The 20444-nt window shown below is 38.3% G+C and overlaps 1 protein-coding gene across 1 annotated transcript in view; it reads right to left on the bottom strand.

Annotated features, from left to right (window-relative positions):
* The window catches only part of Rip11 (Rab11 interacting protein), a 45064-nt gene extending 24923 nt beyond the window's left edge, over positions 1 to 20141 (bottom strand). The window contains exon 1 of the mRNA XM_090414601.1: positions 19977 to 20141. Coding sequence (XP_090270727.1) covers positions 19977 to 20057 — 81 coding nt within the window. The 5' untranslated portion in view covers positions 20058 to 20141. The remainder of the gene's footprint in view (positions 1 to 19976) is intronic.
* Between the last annotated feature and the right edge of the window lie 303 nt (positions 20142 to 20444).

Below are 20444 nucleotides of genomic sequence, written 5' to 3'. Positions count from 1 at the left end.
GATACATTCACAAACTATCTCACCGCCACCCCTCTCAACAATATGGCATTATTAAAACTCTTATCAAGAGAGCCCACAATCTTTGTTCCAGTGGAACCGCCCTCACTACTGAGCTTAACCACATACACAGCACTTTCCTCTCCAATGGCTACAGCAATCACAGTATCAAAAAAATAATCAGTTCCTCCCCCATTCCCTGTCCTTCTCGTCAACAAGATTTTAAAAATGCCATCACCATACCCTACATCCGTGGCACATCCAAAAAAATAGCCAAGATATTAAAAAAGTACAACCTACACACAGCATATAAGCCCCACCGCAAACTTGCTACCCTTATCCGTTCTACGAAAATTCAGCTCCCTCCTCTCTCTCTGCCTGGAGTTTACAAAGTACCCTGTTCCTGTAAGCTGGCGTACTTTGGACAGACAGACAGGCAGATCAGTATCCATCTGCCGGGAGGAACACGTCTTACATCTGTAAACCCAACTATGGTCATTCAGGCTTGGCTGACCATGTTTTGGACACCACCCACAGGGTATCATGGAAGAAAACCACCATGCTCCACCACAGCAAATTCAAGAAAGAGAGACTTTTCTTAGAAGCAGCAGCACTCAGAAACCAACCAAATCTTAATAAATACGGTTGCATTAAGCTTCTGAAGATTTGGGAAACACTCATCACCAGAGGTCCCACCTTACATTCCAAGCCACCTACTACCGCCCTTAGAGGGCGCTCCACCTAAATAGGACTTTAGTGTCACCCACTTGGTTGGGCTTAGTATTGTATGATATTTGTGTGCATGTTACATTAGTTGTTTTTGTAATCCCTGTAGATGTCCTAGTGACTAGGATGAAATATAGGAAGTATTAAATTCTATTTTAATCCTTTTTGAGTGTTGTAAAAAATCCATTAAGCCTCCAACATGATGTTTCAACAAGGGATGCTTCAAAAATTCAAGCATCCACACACATCTCACACTTTGCCCAGCTACTCAAATTCAAACAACTTTTCAGTTCTTTTTACACTTTAATTTCAAAAGTGACATTTTGAAGGTTTAATGCACTAAAACCACTAATGTAATATTTCATATATTAATGTTGCCCTTTTTTTCATCTAGCTGTAACTTTTAAAATTGCAAGCATGAAATTAATTAGCTTAAATCTGTGTAGCTACAAATATTTGTATCTGATTGCATGAGTTCAAATGACTGTGTTGTATAGATAGTAAACAATCTAAACAATTATACCTCTGCAACTTGCCAACATCAGCATCAGTTCGCTCACATGGTGTGGGCTAAAAGTAACTTATACAAGTGTATTAAATTGGAATGGATTAGAATAATATTGGAGTGAAGACATTGGAGAAATTACTAAATGAAATAAGTGGCAAGTGTAATTTATCATACAATTCATTGTTACTGTAAATTGAACTCTGAATGGGCTTGGATGGTGTATACCAGCTTGAGTTTTACGTGAAGTGGCGATGGATTTGCCAGTGCCCTAGACAAATCTAAGTCAGGGCTCTGGGTTAGTCCCGATGGGGTGGAAAGATGGGAAAATAGTTTCATTGCATAAAGGAGGTTCCAAGACTGATGTAGCAAATTACTGGCTAATCAGCATATCAGGAGAAGTTGTCAAAGTTTTGGAGAATTTGGCCAAGACCAAAATACAGGAATGGATAGATGGAAATTGGATACTGTATGAAGGGCAGCATGGTTATATGAAGGTAGGTCATGCCTTAGTAACTTGCTTATGTTTTATAATACAGTGACAACTAAGTTGGATAAAGTTAATGTGTTTACAGTGATACTGCTGGATATTGCAAAGGCCTTTGAGAGGATACCAAATGGAATTCTAATCAGTAAACTGCAGCACATAAGGATGGATATAGGGTTGGTGAGATGGATAGGATGGTGGTTGATGGAGAGATATCAGAGAGTACTTTATTCAGGAGTATAGTTTAAAAGAAGTCTTATGACCAATGGCATGGTACAGGGTTCTGTTCTTGGGCTGCTACTGTTTAATTTGTTCATTAATGATATCAAAAAGGATCTGAGGGGAATTGTTCAGTTGTTTGCTGATGATGCAAAGGTGAATACAGCAATAGTTAATACAGATGACGTCAAAATTTCTCAGGATGATTTGGATAGATTGGCAGACTGGACAAAGGAAAATGGATGTCAGTTTAATGTGGCAAAGTGTAAGGTTATGCATTTTGGGGTGAAAAGATTAAAATCTGTATACCACCTTGGTAGAACTGTACTCCAGGAAATTGATGAAGCCAGAGCCTTGGAAGTGTTAGTGGATAGGGAGTTAAAGTTTAGGGGACACATATGAGGGTGGTCTGAAAAGTTCTCGGCCTCGACCACAGATGGCAACACTAACGGCAAGATTTTTTTTTCTAAGTTGGTACATCTGTCATAAGCATCCATGTGAAATTGCAAGTCATTCTATCAAGTAGTTTGTTTTATACAGCTGTCTAAAGCAAAAGTGTTGTCTGTATCCCTTGAAATGGATAAAATTGAGTATCGTGCAGTTATAAAATTCTTTGTAAAAGAAGGTTTAACGCCAAAAGAAATTCATTCAAAGTTCATAAAAGTTTATGGGCACTCTTCTCCTTCGTTTTCGACAATTAAGAAATGGGCTGCTGAGTTTAAATGTGGCCATACTAGCCTTGAAGATGATCCACATGTAGGACGTCCAAAAAGTGTAACAACACCAGAAATCATTGATCAAGTGCATGATTTAATATTGGATGACCAGCAAGTCAAAGTGCATGAAATTGCTGAGACTATAGGCATTTCAAAAGAACATGTAGGGATATATTTTGCATGAAGAATTTCAAGTGAAAAAGCTTTGCACAAGATGGGTGCCGCTCTTGCTCACAGCAGATCAAAAATGCACTTGCATGAAAATCTCTGAACAGTGCTTGGAGCATTTTAACAAGAATAAAACTGATTTTGTGTGTCAATTTATTACTATGAATGAGACTTGGATTTACCATTACACACCAGAACCCAAACAGCAGTCAAAACAGTGGACAGAAGCTGGTTTTTCTGCACCAAAGAAGACAAAGTCGGTTCCATCAGTAGGAAAGGCATTGGTACTTTGGGATGCTAAAGGCATTTTGTTTAATAAATATCTTGAAAAGGGTAAAACAATAACTGGGGAAAATTATTCCAACTTTTTAACCAGACTAGACGAAAAAATTTGTGTGAAAAGACCCAGTTTGCAGAAGAAAAAAATCATCTTTCATCAGGACAATGCACTTGCCCACAAAGATGTTTTGGCAATGGGAAAATTAAGGGATCTACACTATGAATTGTTGGAACATCCACCCTATTCCCCAGATTTGGCTCCCTCTGACTTCTATCTCTTCCCAAAACTAAAACTCTTCCTCGCTGGGCAGTGTTTTTCTTCGAATCAAGATGGATTGCAGCTGTAGAGAGGTATTTTGCAGATCTTACTGATAACCACTACAGGGACTGGATAATGGTGTGGGAGCATTGCTGTAATAAACGTATTAGTCTTAAGGGAGATTATGTTGAAAAATAAAAATAATTTTGAAATTATAAATTTGTTTTTTCATTGTTAGGCCGAGAACTTTTCAGACCACCCTCATAGCAAGAGTGGCTAAAGCAGCTCATCAAATCACTTGGTTAGTGAAGAATACTTTGACGAGCAGAGACAAGCAGGTTATTGCCCCTCTTTATCGATCCTTGATAAGACCCCATTTTGACTACTGCGGCAGATCTCAGTGCCAGGGTTTCTTGATGATGAGAAGGTGGAGAGGATCCAGAGGTGAGTGACCAAGATGGTAGCAGGTGTATGGAATGAATCTTATGAGAACAGATTGAAGATTTGTGGGTTACAGAAACTGGTTGTTAGGCTGTAAAGTGGTGATATGATTGAGACCTAGAAATTACTGAAGTTTTTACAAGATTAATTCCAAGGATATTTTTCAGAACAGGTGTGATGGTGGGAGAACTAGGGGCCAGCCATGGAAATTGAGTAAAAGTGCAGTTAGCAAGGGTGTTAGAACTATATTTTTTGCTTGGATAGTGGTGAATAAGTGGAATAGATTGCCAGAATCTGTTTTGGTTGCCATGACTGTGAATGAGTTCAAAGCAAATTATGATAGATACTGCAAATGCTAAATAGTTCTTGACATGACTAAATAAACACACGTAAAACCATAGTAATAGGTTTTTTTAATACGTAAATATTTCGACCTAAGTGTCTTAGGACATCGTCATACAGTTGAGAACAATATTAGGAATAACATACAGATAGGGCGCATGAATACTTGCTTGTCAAGAACTCTAGTTCTTGACATGATGTTTAGGGCCTCCCTCGATGATTCTAAGGACTTCTTGTAGTTGCTCACTAATAATAATATAATGACCATTTTTTTTGCACTTGCCAAGCTCAACTGCCTGAACATCTTCTGTGCTTTACCTTCTATGCTGCCTGGCTTATAACACTCCACAAAATATCCTGTGCTTCCTACCTCTGCTTCACACTATATGCTCTCAAAACCATTAAAATGATTGCCCTCTAAATCCTCCACTCTGAGAGAATACAACTCATCACTGATTATCAGCAATACTCTGCCATTAGATTTGCCCTTCCCATCCCACTGAAAAATACTATACCCTGCTTCTTCTATTCCTGTCAGTATATCATTTTCCAGAAAATGATATACTGACAGGAAGCCTAATAATCTTTGGACAGGCTGAGGCTATCAGTGCCACCAATTCATCTAATTTATTCTGGGTACTCCTGGCATTTGTATGCAGATATGTCAATGCATTTTTAGTGTTTCTGTACTTATTGCTATTCTCTCCAGACTCCACTGGATTTTGCATTACACATTATATGTGTTTCCCCTTTCTCCCAAGTGACTATTCCCACAAGAGATCAACCCTGTGCTATCCACTTTGATAACTCTAGTTTCCCAGCACCAACACTCACTTCTCCAAAGAACAACATTCTCTCCAGATGCTTATGTCCTTCCTTATTGAAATGCAGCCATCTTTCATATATAGTTCTTTTCTGTCCTCAAACAAAGGTGTCCTAAACACTGATCTCTACACTATCCTTGATTGGAATGAAAGCAACTTGGTCAACTTCAGTGCTTCCAAAATGCAGATCTGCTTGTTTTCCCATAAAAGAGGCCTCAGATTTTCTCCAATTACTTTTGATAATGTTCAGCCCAAGTGTCAAGACCACATTTCTCTTCTTGGACTGACTCTTACCTTTCCTTGCATAATCATATCACTCCTATTGCATCACCAGCTTCCAAAACACTTGGCATCATTTTCCACTCAAGCCAGTACTTCTCTGCTAAACAGTTATTACTTACTCTGTATAAATCCCAATCCTGACAACACTGGAACACTGCTGTCGTGTGGAGTGGTGCACTTAAGACTGTCTTAAGCAGAACTATCATCCATTATGCCTCCCATTTCTGTCAGATCTACAGGAACTCATGCTACAGCTGATCAACAACCCTTTACAATTAAACTGCATACACACTGAACCTGCTACTCCCAGTTCTTTCATTCCTTCCACCTCAGTTCTGTGGAACAGCCTCCCCTTTCCAAAGGACTACAATTTTCAACAGTTCTTGAACTGTTGACTACAATCTGCAACAGTTCAAGAATATCAACAGATTACTCTAGTCCTGACTCTTCCCACATAACAGCATTTGTTTGCTATTGGCTCTTATGCCTTTTGTATGTGAGAGAAATACTAAAAAAAAAAATTTCACTATAGGCATCTACATAATTGTATGTAGCTAAGAATAGGGTAAGAGCTAGATTTATCTCTTGTAGTGCCATGACTGAGTGGAACAGTTTGCCTAATGAAGTAGTGAGTGCATCTAGTGTGAATAAGTTTAAGAAAAGGTACAAGGGTTGTAAATAAAGTACTGGTAACACTGTCAAGAGATGTAGTTAGTAACTCAAATGCTACTTTTGACAGATAGAGCTAGTTGTGTGTACTGTACATGCTCACAAAGTGACACAGCCCATTCTAACAAGTGTCCTAAGAGAAGTGGTTAAATTTAGAAAAGATTAGAACAGTGATTCTGGATCAAGGTCCAGGTTTTATGAGGTAAAACTGCAAGTGACTGTTAAGTCACTTGCAGTTTTACCTCATAGGTAAAACTTAGGAAAACCTGTGGTGACAGTGTCACAAGCTTTCATAATGCCTTAGGAAAACCTGTGGTGACAGTGTCACAAGCTTTCATAATGCCACATACTGGACTGTTGCAAGATGGATCAGTGCATTTTGTGTGGGGTTAGATCATCCAGATGATAATCACTGTGCAGGATGACCCACTATTTCAGATGAACATGTTGATCAACCACGAGGAGTCCAGGGACTCCTCGTGGTTGATCAGTGATAGACTTTATGCCAGTTGGCCCAGGAAACTGGGATTAACCACCAAAGTATTTGCCACATCCTAAAAGAGAGGCTTAGTATGTGCAAAATTTCAGCTCATTGGGTTCCACATCACTTGACTGAGACGCAAAAATTGCACAGGTACGCAGCTTCTGGCCTCCATCTAGAACAATAAGAAAATGAAGGGGATGCATTCCTGAATCATATTATAGCCATTGATGAAACTTGGGAAAGGGCTTATGAGCCTGAACTGAAGAGACAATCCAATGAATAGTGGCATTCAGGATCACCCTGTCTGAAATAACGTTTTCAGGAAACCAGCAAATATAGTTCACTGATAGTAGCTTATGACGTTCAAGATGTCATTTTTCATCATGCTGTGCCCCAAGGGCAGACTTTTAACACACAATACTATCGACAGTTTCTGAAACACCATTTGCTTCTGGCATTAAGGAGAGAGCAACCACATTTTTTTCATGGGTTCTCCACCATGTTTGTTGCATGACAGTTCCTGATGTCATGTGTTGTAATCGGTGATAGAGATATTCGATAGGAGCAAAATGAAAGAACCTCTCAGAAGTCTCCAGTTTTGTGATGCACAAACGGTTCTTCAAGCAGTAGGTTGCATTATCATATCAACAGGCAACACTCTGCTGATGGTATCCAGCAGCTCCCACAAGTTTGGAAACAGGTGCAGAACATGGCAGGAGATTACATTGAAGGGATGTAATTGTGTGAGTTGATAAATAAACCATTTTATATTTTTTGCACATTTTGCTACTACTTTATTTACAATCCTCATATGACAGCTGGTGTAGGTGATATATGGCCTCTCTCGATGAGTCCTTGACTCCCTGATGGTCTAATGATATCATAATAATAATAATCCACCTTCTCTCAAACTTCAAACTAAGAGACTGTGATTTTGAATCCCACCATACACCATAGTATAAATGTTTTTGAATGTCTTTAGGTGAGAGATGACTTGCACTCTTGTAACCATCCTGTGGTTTGGCAGATTACAAAAGAGTACTTATTTTTCATCTGTGGAGCGAAGTTTCAGCATTATCTAACCTTTAGTTTATCCATGGTATGAAATGTGCTATAGATTTAACCTTTCATTGGTGGCACTGATGTCAAACATGTCAAGTCAGCGTAACTTGACACAGATGCAAATTTGCATTGAGAGGATATACTTTTCACGTTAACTAGCATTCAGTATTAGCTTGCTTATATTTGTTTCATGATCATGAGGGCATGTTTGATGTAAGAGTGTCAGAAAATACTGCCTTTCTGGAACAAAGATTAAAGATATTAGTGATGCTGTTTGAATGTAAAGATGGAAAGTGAAAAAGGTAATAGTTTTGGCAGGTACAGATGATTTAAATAGTGAAAGAGTTACTTTTTTTTATTTGTATGGAGTTCACCCCTTTCCTTATCCATCCCTTAGGTCTGGTTTAGCCCTCCTAATGAGGGATTAAGTATGTATTTTATGAATATAGATCTGTGTGTGTTCATAGGGCTGGCTTGCCTGTTCTGGGGGATGAACCCCCCCCCACCTCCATATGAGACTGGCTAAGTCACCTTTAGTCAAAAAGACCGAATAAAGGTTCCTGATGTCTTGGACGGGAATCGAACCCAGGTCTTTCCAACCAAAAGGCTTCGTCTATACCAACTGAGCTACTGAGGCTCTAAAGAGTTACTGGAATAAGTGAAAAAGAAAGTAAAGATTATAAGTCTATTGCTATAGTATAATAAGAGTAAATTGAGAAGAATGGCCATGATTGCAAATGAGTTGACATGTAGGATGTGCACTAAATGAAAAGAATTAGAACCACATCTGGTTCTAATTCTAACAAGAATTAGAACTAGAGTGTAATAAGAAAAGAAATGAAACTGAATTAAAACATGCCAATATTATGGATAGGGAAAATGTGTTCTTACTCGTTTCATTTAAAATAATCACCAAGGGATTGAAATACTTTCTTTTTTTAATATCAACCCCACACAAAACCTATAACATAGCAGTGCCATATGTGGCCAAGTGATTTGTGTGTGTGTTACAGTATGGGGAAGGCTATTCCATAGAACAGTGGTACATGGAATGAAGAACAAAGATGAAAAGTTGAACTGTGTAGGATAATAACCAGTGGCTGCTCTGGTGAAGCAATTTTCATGAGAGTACCTGTTAAAAAAAAAAAAGGACATAATGCAGAAAAGAGCATTTATGTGAAAAGTAACGAAGGGAATCTGTGTGTGTGTGAGAGAGAGAGAGAGAGAGAGAAGGGAGGAAGTGGACATTTATAAAGAGAAATGCCCTCTTTGGATACAATTGAGAATTATTAGGGAGGGTTTAAGTGCACCATCCCAAATATGAGACCAATATTCTAATGTTGGGTAGATTTGGAATTTATAAAATGTTAGCAGTTGTGCTAGAAAGAAGAAATGGTTTGATCAAAAAAAATCAAGTTTTTTGGAGGCTATGGATGTGATATGTTTATGCCAGGATAGGCTAGATGTTAAATTCAACCCAAGAAGAGGAAACTGAATTTGTCTGGAGATCAGAATATCATCAATAGCAAGCGGGAGTGAGATAACAACTTTCTTCCAAGAAATAAGACAGGATTGTGTTTTGGTATCAAGTATTGAAAGTCAATGGATTATCTTCACTCCTCTTGAGAATGTGAGGAGATTAGCATTTGATACATTAATAAATGTAAGAAAAAGAAGCAGAACCATGAAAGATCTTGAAACTTGATTCAAATAGAATATGATTTGAGGTTACTGAGAGTTCATTAATGTATAGGAGAAAGGGCATGGATGAAAGCACAAAGTCCTGTAGCTACAATGGCCTTGGCAGATAAATCTTATATGAAAGAAGTTCATAATGACATCAAAGAATGGATGACTAGAGAGGAAACTGGAAATCCAACCTCAAAAACCAAGAGGGAGACCATAAGATCATAGGTTTGATAAAAAAAGGGCAGACTAGATCATATTTATTGGAAATAAGAAGAGGAACCATGTGATTTTTCTCCAGACTGTTCCATGGCTTGTGTCCAAGTGTAGGTAAGGTTTAAGGTCTGCTGTAGAATGAGAGTGGAGATATCAAACTGGTGATCACTAACTAAATGATGAGTTCCTGGGTAGTGAAGAAGCTAGCTTTATGACTTTCTTGATCACTTTTGAACATATCAAAGTGAGGACAATGAGTTGGTTGTTCGATGGTCAACTTTTATCTCCTTTTCTAGGAACAGGTTGGCTTGCTTCCATGCTATTGGATATATGCCAGGTGGATATGTTGAGAGATACAGAATGGATGTTAATTCTGGAACACAAGATTTCAGTACAACTGGAGGATATTATCTGGATCAGAAAATATATTAGTATGAAAACTAATGAGGATTTTTCTGATGTCCTGGGAAAAGATCAGAGTGGACATATTGCGAGCAGTTCATGGTGTAGTAGTGGAAAAAATTTTGCTTTTGTTGTGTCTTTACAAGAAGGGAAAACCTTTATTTTTAAGTTATGGTACTTTCAGGATGTCAGAAAGGTGTAAACAAGAAAGGGAAGAAGTTATTCTTAATAGCTATAGCAATGGACCAGAAGGCTCAAATGCCATATAAGCAGCAGTCAAGCTATTTACTGCATTCATACAAGCATTGGAAAAACTTAGAAAACTTGTCTGTTGTGATGGTATTTTGCTCTGTTGTTTCTGTTGTCACATTCTTGTGAATGTCAAAAATTTGATGGGTGTCTAGATGTTTTTCTGAACGTCATAAGTGGAAGGATGCCAATTTAATAGCATTGTTTCAATCTCAATTTCAACTTAGGAAAGAGAAGAAAGGCTTCTGAAACCTAATTAAAGAATGGTTGAGTTATAATCTGAATGTAAGCCAGAAATATATACATATTGATTGTTGTTTGAGTTGGTGCAGTGTATGCAACAGTAGTCAACCAGGCTATTCCAAATTTGACCATATGTACTTGATTCTTGCTAACAAATGGTTCAAATACCATCTTTCCTTCTGGAACTAATTCCTTATGGATTATTTCTTTGTGAGCAAAGATAGAATGTAATCAGATAGTTTTATTATACAATTTAGGTGGAGCAATAGTGAATCAAGGCAATGAGAGCTTGCAGTATGATTTAAATATTCGGTCAGTATGGGCAAAGATAATGGATATCAGTTTAATGTGGAGAAATGTAAAGTTATGCATTTTGGAAACAGATTGCAGGCCGTGTACCATATTGAAATTATCCTCCAGGAAATAGATGAAGCTAGGGATTTAGGGATGGTAGTAGACAGAGAGTTGAAGTTTAAAGGACATATTGCTAAGGTTGCTCATAAGATAACTTGGCTATTGAAGAACACAATAGATAGTAGAGATAAGGAAGTTATTCAAATACTTGGTGGGATGGAAGTATAATCAAATACTTGGTGGGATGTTGATATAGACCTGGTAATGTGGATGGTGGTGATAGTGAAATGTATAGTCAAATAAGCCAAGCAAATAAGAAAAGGGTGATCATTATGGGTGATTTTAATTATGGCAATATAGACTGGAATGAAGAGATAGCAACTGGAAGTAAAGAAAATGAGTTTCTTGAGTTTTTGAGGGATAACTACCTCAGACAGTATGTAACAGAGGGCACAAGAGGATTAAGGGTCTTGGATTTGGTCATCTCATCGGAGGATGTAATTATCAATGAGGTATCAAATCATTTACCAATTGGCGAAAGTGACCATGAGGTGATTACTTGGGTGGTTGCCAGCAGTGCAAGGACCCCTGTGAAAAAAGGGTATATGTGGAACTACAAGGGGGGTGATTATGAAGAGCTCAGGAGACAGCTTGCAGGTGTAGCATGGAATGAGGAGTTAGCTGGAAAAGAGATCAATGCAGCTTGGGGTATTTTCAAAAAATATTTAGTGGATGCAATGTCTAAATGTATACCACGGGTGAGAAGGTTAAATAAGTTAGGTGTGAGATGGATGAATAAAGAGATTAAGCATGCAATACAGAGAAAAAGGGCATTGTGGAGGCAGCATAAGAGAAGTGGAAGTAACCAATTTCATGAGTTCTACAAAGACCAGGCAAGGAGAGTGACTTGGTTGGTGAGAGTAGCTAAAGAGAGGTATGAACAGCAGTTAGCTAATGAAGCTAAAAAGAATCCTAGGGAGTTCTTTCGATATGTAGCCATCAAAAGAAAGAATGATTATGGAAGGATGACATTGATTGGAGGAAATGGTATAAAGACGGCTGTTGCAGAATGTGTGGTGGAGATACTTAATGAGCAGTTCATAAAGATCTTTCAATCTTGTGAATGTGACTTCATGGAGAGATTAAGAGCAGTTGATGATGGGGAGGAGAGACTGACTGTAAGTGAGCAAGAGGTGTTTGGGCAGTTGAGTAAACTAGATGTAAATAAGGCTGTGGGACTTGATAATATATCACTGCATATTCTGAAGGAATGTGCCAGAGAGTTGACACCTGCCTTGACATATTTTTTTAATATGAGTCTTGCACTTGGTCAAGTTCCTAAGGAGTGGAAGGAGGGCAAGAATGTGCCACTTCATAAAGGAGGTAAGCTCAAGCATCAAACTATAGGCCTATCTGTGTGTCAGGTGTTGTGGTTAAGTTGTTGGAGAATCTTGTGAGAACTAGGATCCAGAGTTGGGTTGACAACAATGGTATAATCTTTGATGGACAGCATGGATTTGCTAAAGGGAGGTCGTGTTTTAGTAATCTACTTACTTATTACAATAAAGTGACTGCTTCCTTGGACAGAGGAGAAGGATACACAGTAATATACTTGGATTTCGCAAAAGCTTTTGATAGAGTGCCTCATGATAAGTTGACAGTCAAACTAGAGCAGATGGGGTTGGATATTAGATTAGTGCATTGGATTGGAGACTGGCTATCTGATAGGTATCAACAAGTTGTGTATGGGGGTGCAATATCCAGGAAAAGGAAAGTCACTAGTGGAGTGCCTCAGGGATCTGTTTTAGGGCCATTACTATTTAACTTGTATATTAATGATATTGGCAAAGATTTGGATGGAGATATTCAGTTGTTTGCAGATGATGCAAAGTTGGGACGAACCATAAAGAGTAGTGAAGGTGTTGTGGCCTTGCAAGAAGACTTGAATAAATTGAGTGATTGGGCAAGCAAATGGGGATGTGAGTTCAATGTTGCAAAATGTAAGGTTTTAAAATTTGGAAAACAAAGATGGAATGCAGAATTTATGCTTGGTGAAAATATATTGTTGGAAGTAGAGGAAATGAGAGATCTGGGAGTGATAGTGGATAAGGATCTAAAATTTAGGGGTCACATCGCCAAAATTGTGAACACAACACAAAGACTTCTGGGAATGATGAGGAGGACACTGACGTGTAGAAGTAGGGAGATTCTTGTTCCATTGTATAAGGCTTTGATTAGGCCACACATGGACTATTGTGCCCAGATTTGGTCACCTGGTTTTCAGAAGGATGAAGAGATGTTGGAAAGGGTCCAAAGGCGACTGACTAAAGTAGTTTCTAACCTCTGGAATGTCGAGTATGAGGAAAGATTGAAAAGATGTAATTTGCAGAGACTAGTGGAGAGAAGGAAGAGGGGAGATATGATAGAGACCTACAAGTTGGTAAGGGGTTGCTATAGGATCAATGGTGGAGAAGTTCTACAGCGAATAGTGGGAGATCAGGGGAGAACCAGAGGTCATCCCTGGAAACTGTATAAAGAGGGTTTGAGTAGGGGAGTGAGAGGCAGGTTTTTTTCGTGCAGAGTTGTGAATGATTGGAATGCCTTGCCTGAGAGTGTGGTGTCTGCAAGGAGTTTGAATGTGTTTAAGACCCGGTATGATGAGATGTGTGTGAGATAAAAGGACCTCCTAGATGAGTCTTTGACTCCATGAGGTCTTGTTTAATAATAATAATAATAATAATAATAATAATAATAATAATAATTATCCCTCTTTATAAGGCCTTGAAATGTCCATATCTGTGCACTGGTCTGGTCTCCTAGGTTTCTAGGGGATGAAGTTGTGGAGAGGATTCAGAGGCAAGCAACCAAGATGGTGAGTGGTCTGTGGAACGTTCCCTATGACGATAAATTAAGTGTGTGTGTGTGTGTGTGTAGCCTCTAGAAGTTGGTTGATAGAAATATTTAAGATATTAAAGGGTTTTATAGTTTTTATTATTATTATTATTATTACCACCCCAAGACCTCATGGAGTCAAAGACTCATCTGGGAGGTTCTTTTATCACACACACACAGCTCATCATAGCATGTTTTAAACACATTCAAACTCTTTGCAGACACCACATTCTCAGGCAAGGCATTCCAATCATTCACAACAACTTTGCACAAAAAAAACCTGCCTCTCACTCCCCTACTCAAACCCTCTTTATACAGTGTCCAGGAATGACCTCTGGTTCTCCCCTGATCTCCCACTATTCACTGTAAAACTTCTCCAGCCTTGATCCTATAACAACCCCTTACCAACTTGTAGGTTTCTATCATATCTCCTCACTTCCTCCTGTCCACCAGACTCTGCAAATTACATCTTCTCAATTTTTCCTCATACTCGACATTCCAGAGGTCAGAAACTACCTTACTCTGTCTCCTTTGGACCCTTTTCCAACATCTATTCATCCTTCTGAAAACCAGGTGACCAAATCTGGACTCAATAATCCATGTGTGGCCTTATCAAAGACTTATACAGCGGAACAAGAATCTCCCTACTTCTACACGTCAGTGTTCTCCGCATCATTCCCAGAAGCCTTTGTGTTGTCTTCACAATTTTGGCGATGTGTACCCTAAATTTTAGATCCTTCTCCACTATCACCCCCAGATCTCTTATTTCCTCTACCTCCAACAATATATTCTCACCAAGCATAAATTCTGCATCCCATCTTTGTTTTCCAAATTTTAAAACCTTACATTTTGAAACATTAAACTCACATCCCCCATTTCCGTGCCCAATCTCAATCTATTCAAGTCTTCCTGTAAGGCCACAACATCTTCACTACACTTCATGGTTCGTCCCAACTTTGCATCATCTGCAAACAACTGAATATTTCCCCAAATCTTCACCTATATCATTAATATACAAGTCAAACAGCAACGGACCTAAAACAGACCCCCTGAGGCACTCCACTAGTGACTTTCCTTTTCCTGGATATCGCTCCCCCATACACAACTTGTTGATACCTATCAGATAGCCAGTCTCCAATCCAATGCACCAATCTAATATCCAACCCCCATCTGCTCTAGTTTGACTGTCAACCTATCATGAGGTACTCTATCAAAAGTCTTTGCGAAATCCAAGTATATAACTGTGTATCCTTCTCCTCTGTCCAAGGAAGCAGTCACTTTATTGTAATAAGTAAGTAGATTACTAAACATGACCTCCCTTTAGCAAGTCCATGCTGTCCATCAAAGATAACATCATTGTTGTCAACCCAACTCTGGATCCTAGTTCTCACAAGCTTCTCCAACAACTTAACCACAACACCTGACACACAGATAGGCCTATAGTTTGATGCTTGAGTTCAATCACCTCCTTTATGAAGTGACACAATCTTACCCTCCTTCCACATCCTTAGGAACTTGACCGAGTGCAAGACTCATATTAAAAAAATATGTCAAGGCAGATGTCAACTCCCTGGCACATTCTTTCAGAATACGTGGTGATATATTATCAAGTCCCATAGCCTTATTAACATCTAGTTTTCTCAACTCCCCATACATCTCTTGCTCACCTACAGTCAGTCTCTCCTCCCCATCATCAACTGCTCTCAATCCCTCCATGAAGTCACATTCACAAGATTGAAAGATTTTTATGAACTGCTCATTAAGTATCTCCACCACACGTTCTGCATCTTTCTCTTTCAAACGTGCACCCATTTTCCCCATGACAATCTCGCTACTAACACCTTCTGTCATCAATTTCATATTTGCATTCATCAATTCCTCGTTCAGGTCACACTTCGCACACACTCTCCTTCCATCCTCACCAAATATCCACAAATCATTTATGTAATCGAAAGAATACACATAACAGACCTCACACTTAACAAAACGACTGAAATCTAAATTAAAGTCATGGAATGACAATGCTGCCGCCATTTTTTGCAGGTTACTAAGTCTAATAATAACGATTTCGTAATTAATTTTGCAAAAAAAATCCCCCATTTTATTCAGGGAGATGTTTCAGCACTGGGCTAGAGGGGGACAGAACCAAGAAGTCATTCCTGGAAGTTGAGTAAAAGTGTGGTTAGTAGAGGATATGAAGACTAGATTTTTTGCTTGGAGAGTTATGAATGAATGGACTGGGTTGCCAGAGTGAGTTGTTAGTGCTTTGTTAATGGGTGTTCAGGGAGGGATATGATAGACTGTGTCAATAGTTTGGGTCTCCAGTGATGATGAGTCTTCAGGCTCCATGGAGGTGCCCATACAATAATAATAATAATTTCTGAAAATGAACTTTTCCAGTCTTACTGAGCTTAGTTATTGTCATTCTGTTTAGGAAATCAAGGTTCACTGCCAGCTGTTTGAGCAAAATAATCCTTGTATAACAGTGTTTTCAGCCATTTGAGTTTTTCATCATTAGTGTTCCACACTTTTTGTGGAAAAAACTTTGCACCCCCCCCCACACGCACACAAGTCTGTTAAATGTGGATCATATCAAGTCCTTTTTCACATTTAATTTAATCATTGGTCATTTGCTAGTAAACTATGTACTCTGTACACCTATTCAGGACCAAAAGTTATTTTTAGTTGGCCACACTTATAAAGATTGTCTGTTACATCCTCTCTACCATTTCTAAAATTCTTAAAACATCCAACTGCTTGTGTTGCCTCATTTACTTAAGTTCTTCATAATACTGTATTTTGTGATTATTATTATTATTATTATTACTTGACACCTCCAGGGAGTCCAAAGATTCATCGAGGGAGAGTGTGCCAACAGCATCGAACGATTGGTTCCCTTCCAACTACTAACCGTGCTCAAATTTACTTAACTGAGTCATTAGTAGCAGAGGCTCTACCAATCGACTAACCTTTGCCGGCAATAATAATCATAATCTCATGATTATGACATGCTTAGGAAGAAGCTTAAATCTGTACCATGGCATAAAACATTGCAGGGTAAGGATGTTAGTAGTGCATGGGAAATATTTAAGGGTCACCTAGAGGAATCAGTATTAAATTGTGTACCTATTCACTGGGACTCTGTCCAAGCTTTAGATAAAACTTGATAACCTGTTCTTAAATGCTTTGGTTTCTAGAGGTGGTATGAGAAAAGATGCTCAAATACAGTAAACCACCAATTTTATTTAACCTCGATTTAACGGACTTCGGGTTTAACAGACAAAATTTCTGGTCTCCGTATGTCACATGTGAAAATTAACACCCTGTTAATTTTTAAATGTTTATAACCAAGATTTGCTTATAATTAAATTAACAGGTTATTTTTTGTTATTAATTTCCTGTTATTTTTAACAAATTTTGGTGAATAGGCCATCGTATGTTGGAAAAACACTGTAGTAATTTAGCCAACATAAATGAGTCACTGCTCATAAAAATGTTCTGCGAATGATCAGCATGTGATCACACCAATCGCGCTGTAATTGGTTCTTTTTTCGTGTGCCGTGACTTTCTGCAGCAGTTTTAATGCATGCCGGCCAATGTTCCAATGTGTGCTAAGCCATGGCCAGTAGTGTGCATTTGTTTACTTGTGGTGAATGGTTTATGTACGTACACATTTTATAGACCTGTCCAATATAAATTTAAAATTAGATATGTATGAATGGTAAAATGCATCTTTGCAACCCTAACCTTTTTTTTAACATACACATTCAGAAAATCTACTTTATTATATAACAGACTTTTGGATTTAACAGACCCCCCCCCCTTCACCTGAATTAGTCCGTTATATCAAGGCTTTATTGTAATGTCCATACAAAAAAAAGTGCAATTAAAAGTCAACTTGTTTGAATTAGTGGGAATGCCAACCCCCCCCCCCCCCAGCAATACTTGTATGATTTTTTTTTTCCAATTCCATTTTATTACTTTTTTTCCTATGCTGCATATTTTTTATCATTATAACTGTGATGTCACTGGCAGCATATTATCTATTTTTGGCTGATAACAGATAAAGTACATCCTGCTGGTTATTGTTACAATTCAATTTTTTTTGTTTAAACTAAATAATCTCTCTCTCTCTCTCTCTTAAAAAAAATGCAATTTCAAAATGAAAATATGTACTTATCAACTTGTTTAAACAGCCACAGATAAAGGAAATAATAATGGGTGTCTCTGATACAGAGCATCAAGCTCCAATCATTTGGTAGATTTGGATGTCATGTAACTCACTGGTGAAAGTAACCATGTGGTCTTGACTTGGGAGATAGTAAAACCTGAGGAATATTCTATCAAGGAGTATTTGTGGAACTACAAGGCAGGTGTTATGACATGCTTAGGAAGAAGCTTAAATCTGTACCATGGCATAAAACATTGCAGGGTAAGGATGTTAGTAGTGCATGGGAAATATTTAAGGGTCACCTAGAGGAAGCAGTATTAAATTGTATACCTAGGGTAAGGAGGGTTAATCAGGTAGGAGTTAGATGGATGAGTAATATCAGTAGGCATGAGCTGCAGAAGAAGAAAATGCTGTGGAGAGTATATAAAGGGAAAGGTGACCAGCAAACTAATGAACAGCACAAGGCTCAGGCAAGAAATGTGACCAGCATAGCAAGGAAGGCAAGATCAGATTATGAGAAGAATCTAGCCAAGCAGGCCAAACTAAATCCCAAAGAGTTCTTTTGTTATGTGGCAATAAGAGGAAGAATGACTATGAAAGATTAGCCTTAACAAGTGATGATGGTCATGAGGAGACAGAAGTGGATAAAATAGTTGAGTTACTTAGTGATCACTTTGCAAGGATATATCATCCTAGTGAGGTTACTGTTACTACTTTAACCTATGTGACAGACACTAATGTGGGAACAGAGGTTCATGAATTGGAGGTTCTTAGGATATTGCAGAATCCCAATGTAAATACAGCTGTGGGATTAGATGGGATATCAGCTAGGGTTTTGCAAGAATGCGCAAGGGAACTGACAATGCCTTTGACTTGTCTGTTTATTTTAAGTTTCAGCTCTGGTAGAGTTCCAAGGGAGTGAAAAGAGGCCAAAATAATTCCCTTGTATAAGGGAGGTTCTAAGACTGCACTAGCAAATTATAGGCCAATCAGTATCTCAGGCATGGTGGTAAAAGTACTGGAAAAATTGGTCAAAAAGAGAATTCAAGAATGGGTTGATAAAAATATGATACTCTATGAGGGTCAGCATAGCTTTGTGAAGAGTCAGTCATGCCTTAGTAATTTACTAACTTTTTATAATAGAGTAACATCTGAATTGGATAAAAGAAATGGCTACACAATGATTTTCTGGGATTTTGCAAAGGCATTTGACAGAATACCACATGGAACTCTATTATGCAAATTAGAACAAACTGCAATGGATATGACACTGGTTAAGTGGATAAGAGGGTGGCTGCTGGACAAATATCAAAAAGTGATATATAGAAGGGCAGAATCGAGGTGAAAAACAGGTGACTAGTGGTGTGTCGCAAGGTTCAGTACTGGGACATTACCTGAAAAGAAATAAGTCAGTTTTTTGGTGATGATGTGAAATTAGGTGGAGTGATAGTTTATCAAGGTGATGTGGAGAGCTTGCAGGATGATTTATATAGGCTGTCAGTATGGGCAAAAATATAATGAGTGTCAGTTTAATGTCAAGAAATGTAAAGTTATGCATTTTGGGATAAACAGATTACAAGCCGTGTATCACATTGATGTACTGTACTCCAGGAAATAAATGAAGCCAGAGATGTAGGAGTCATGGTACATAGAGTTAAAGTTTAGAGGACATATTGCTCAGGTAGCCCATAAGATTACTTAGGTATTGAAGAACACATTAACAAGCAGAAATAAGGAAATTGTTATTCCTCATTATAAGGCATTCATATCTGGATACATCCAGATACGTCCCTATCTGGATTACTGTTCTCAAGTTTGGTCCCCGGGTTTCTTGGGAATGAGAAAGCAGGGGAGAGGATTCAGACGCGAGTGAGTGACCAGGATGGTGAGTGGCCTGTGGAATGTTCTCTATGAGGACAGATTGAAGATGTGTGGATTACAGAAGTTAGTTGGTAGGAGAAAAAGAAGAAGGAATATGATAGAAACATTTAAGTTGCTTAAAGGGTTTTATAGGATAGATTCAGGGGAAATGTTTCAGCACTTGGCTAGAGGGACTAGAACAAGGGGTCATCCCTGGAAGATGAATAAAGGTGTGGTTAGTAGGTGTGTGAGAACTAGATTTTTTGCTTGGAGAGGTTGTGAATGAGTAGAATCGATTGCCAGAGTCAGTTGTGAGTGCTTTGTCTGTTGATAAGTTCAAGGAGAGGTATGATTGATTATGTGGATAGATTGGGTCTTCCGCGATGAGTCTTCGGACTCCATTGAGGTGCCCACATAATATTATCCACAATCTCATCACTAACCTTATGAGTCAATTTTTCATACTTTTCAAAGGATTCAAGAGCAGCACCTTCTACTATTAGAGATAAATCTGTAGACATCATTCTGGTTAAATCCTCACTTGATTTTGTTGAGGAACCTTTATTATTATATAATGCAGATGAAGATGCACTTATGGGATCAGGAATATGAACTGTATGTCTTCGTAAACCTAAGAAAAATATTTCAAGATTTTAAATATATAATATATAATAAAAATTATATTTAATAATAAATTAACAAAGTTTATGCCTGAAAATATCTTCAGGACTGAATATGGTGTTGTACTACCTTACCGGGGTAAGGTAGAACAACACCGACCAACTCATAGCAAAGGTGGACCTAACTACCAACAATCCTATCCCAGTATCTCCCATAATGCAAAACACATCTCCTTGCGGATATGTATAATGTTATGCATTAAGGGATTGGCCACTACCCAGACTAGTTTC

This window comes from Typopeltis vanoorti, chromosome 25 (genome assembly GCF_054136105.1).
Source record: "Typopeltis vanoorti isolate ZY-2024b chromosome 25, IOZ_Tvanoo_1.0, whole genome shotgun sequence".
Classification (NCBI taxonomy): domain Eukaryota; kingdom Metazoa; phylum Arthropoda; class Arachnida; order Uropygi; family Thelyphonidae; genus Typopeltis; species Typopeltis vanoorti.
Note: the sequence above shows the minus strand (reverse complement) of the source record. Positions and strands in the feature narration are given on the sequence as shown.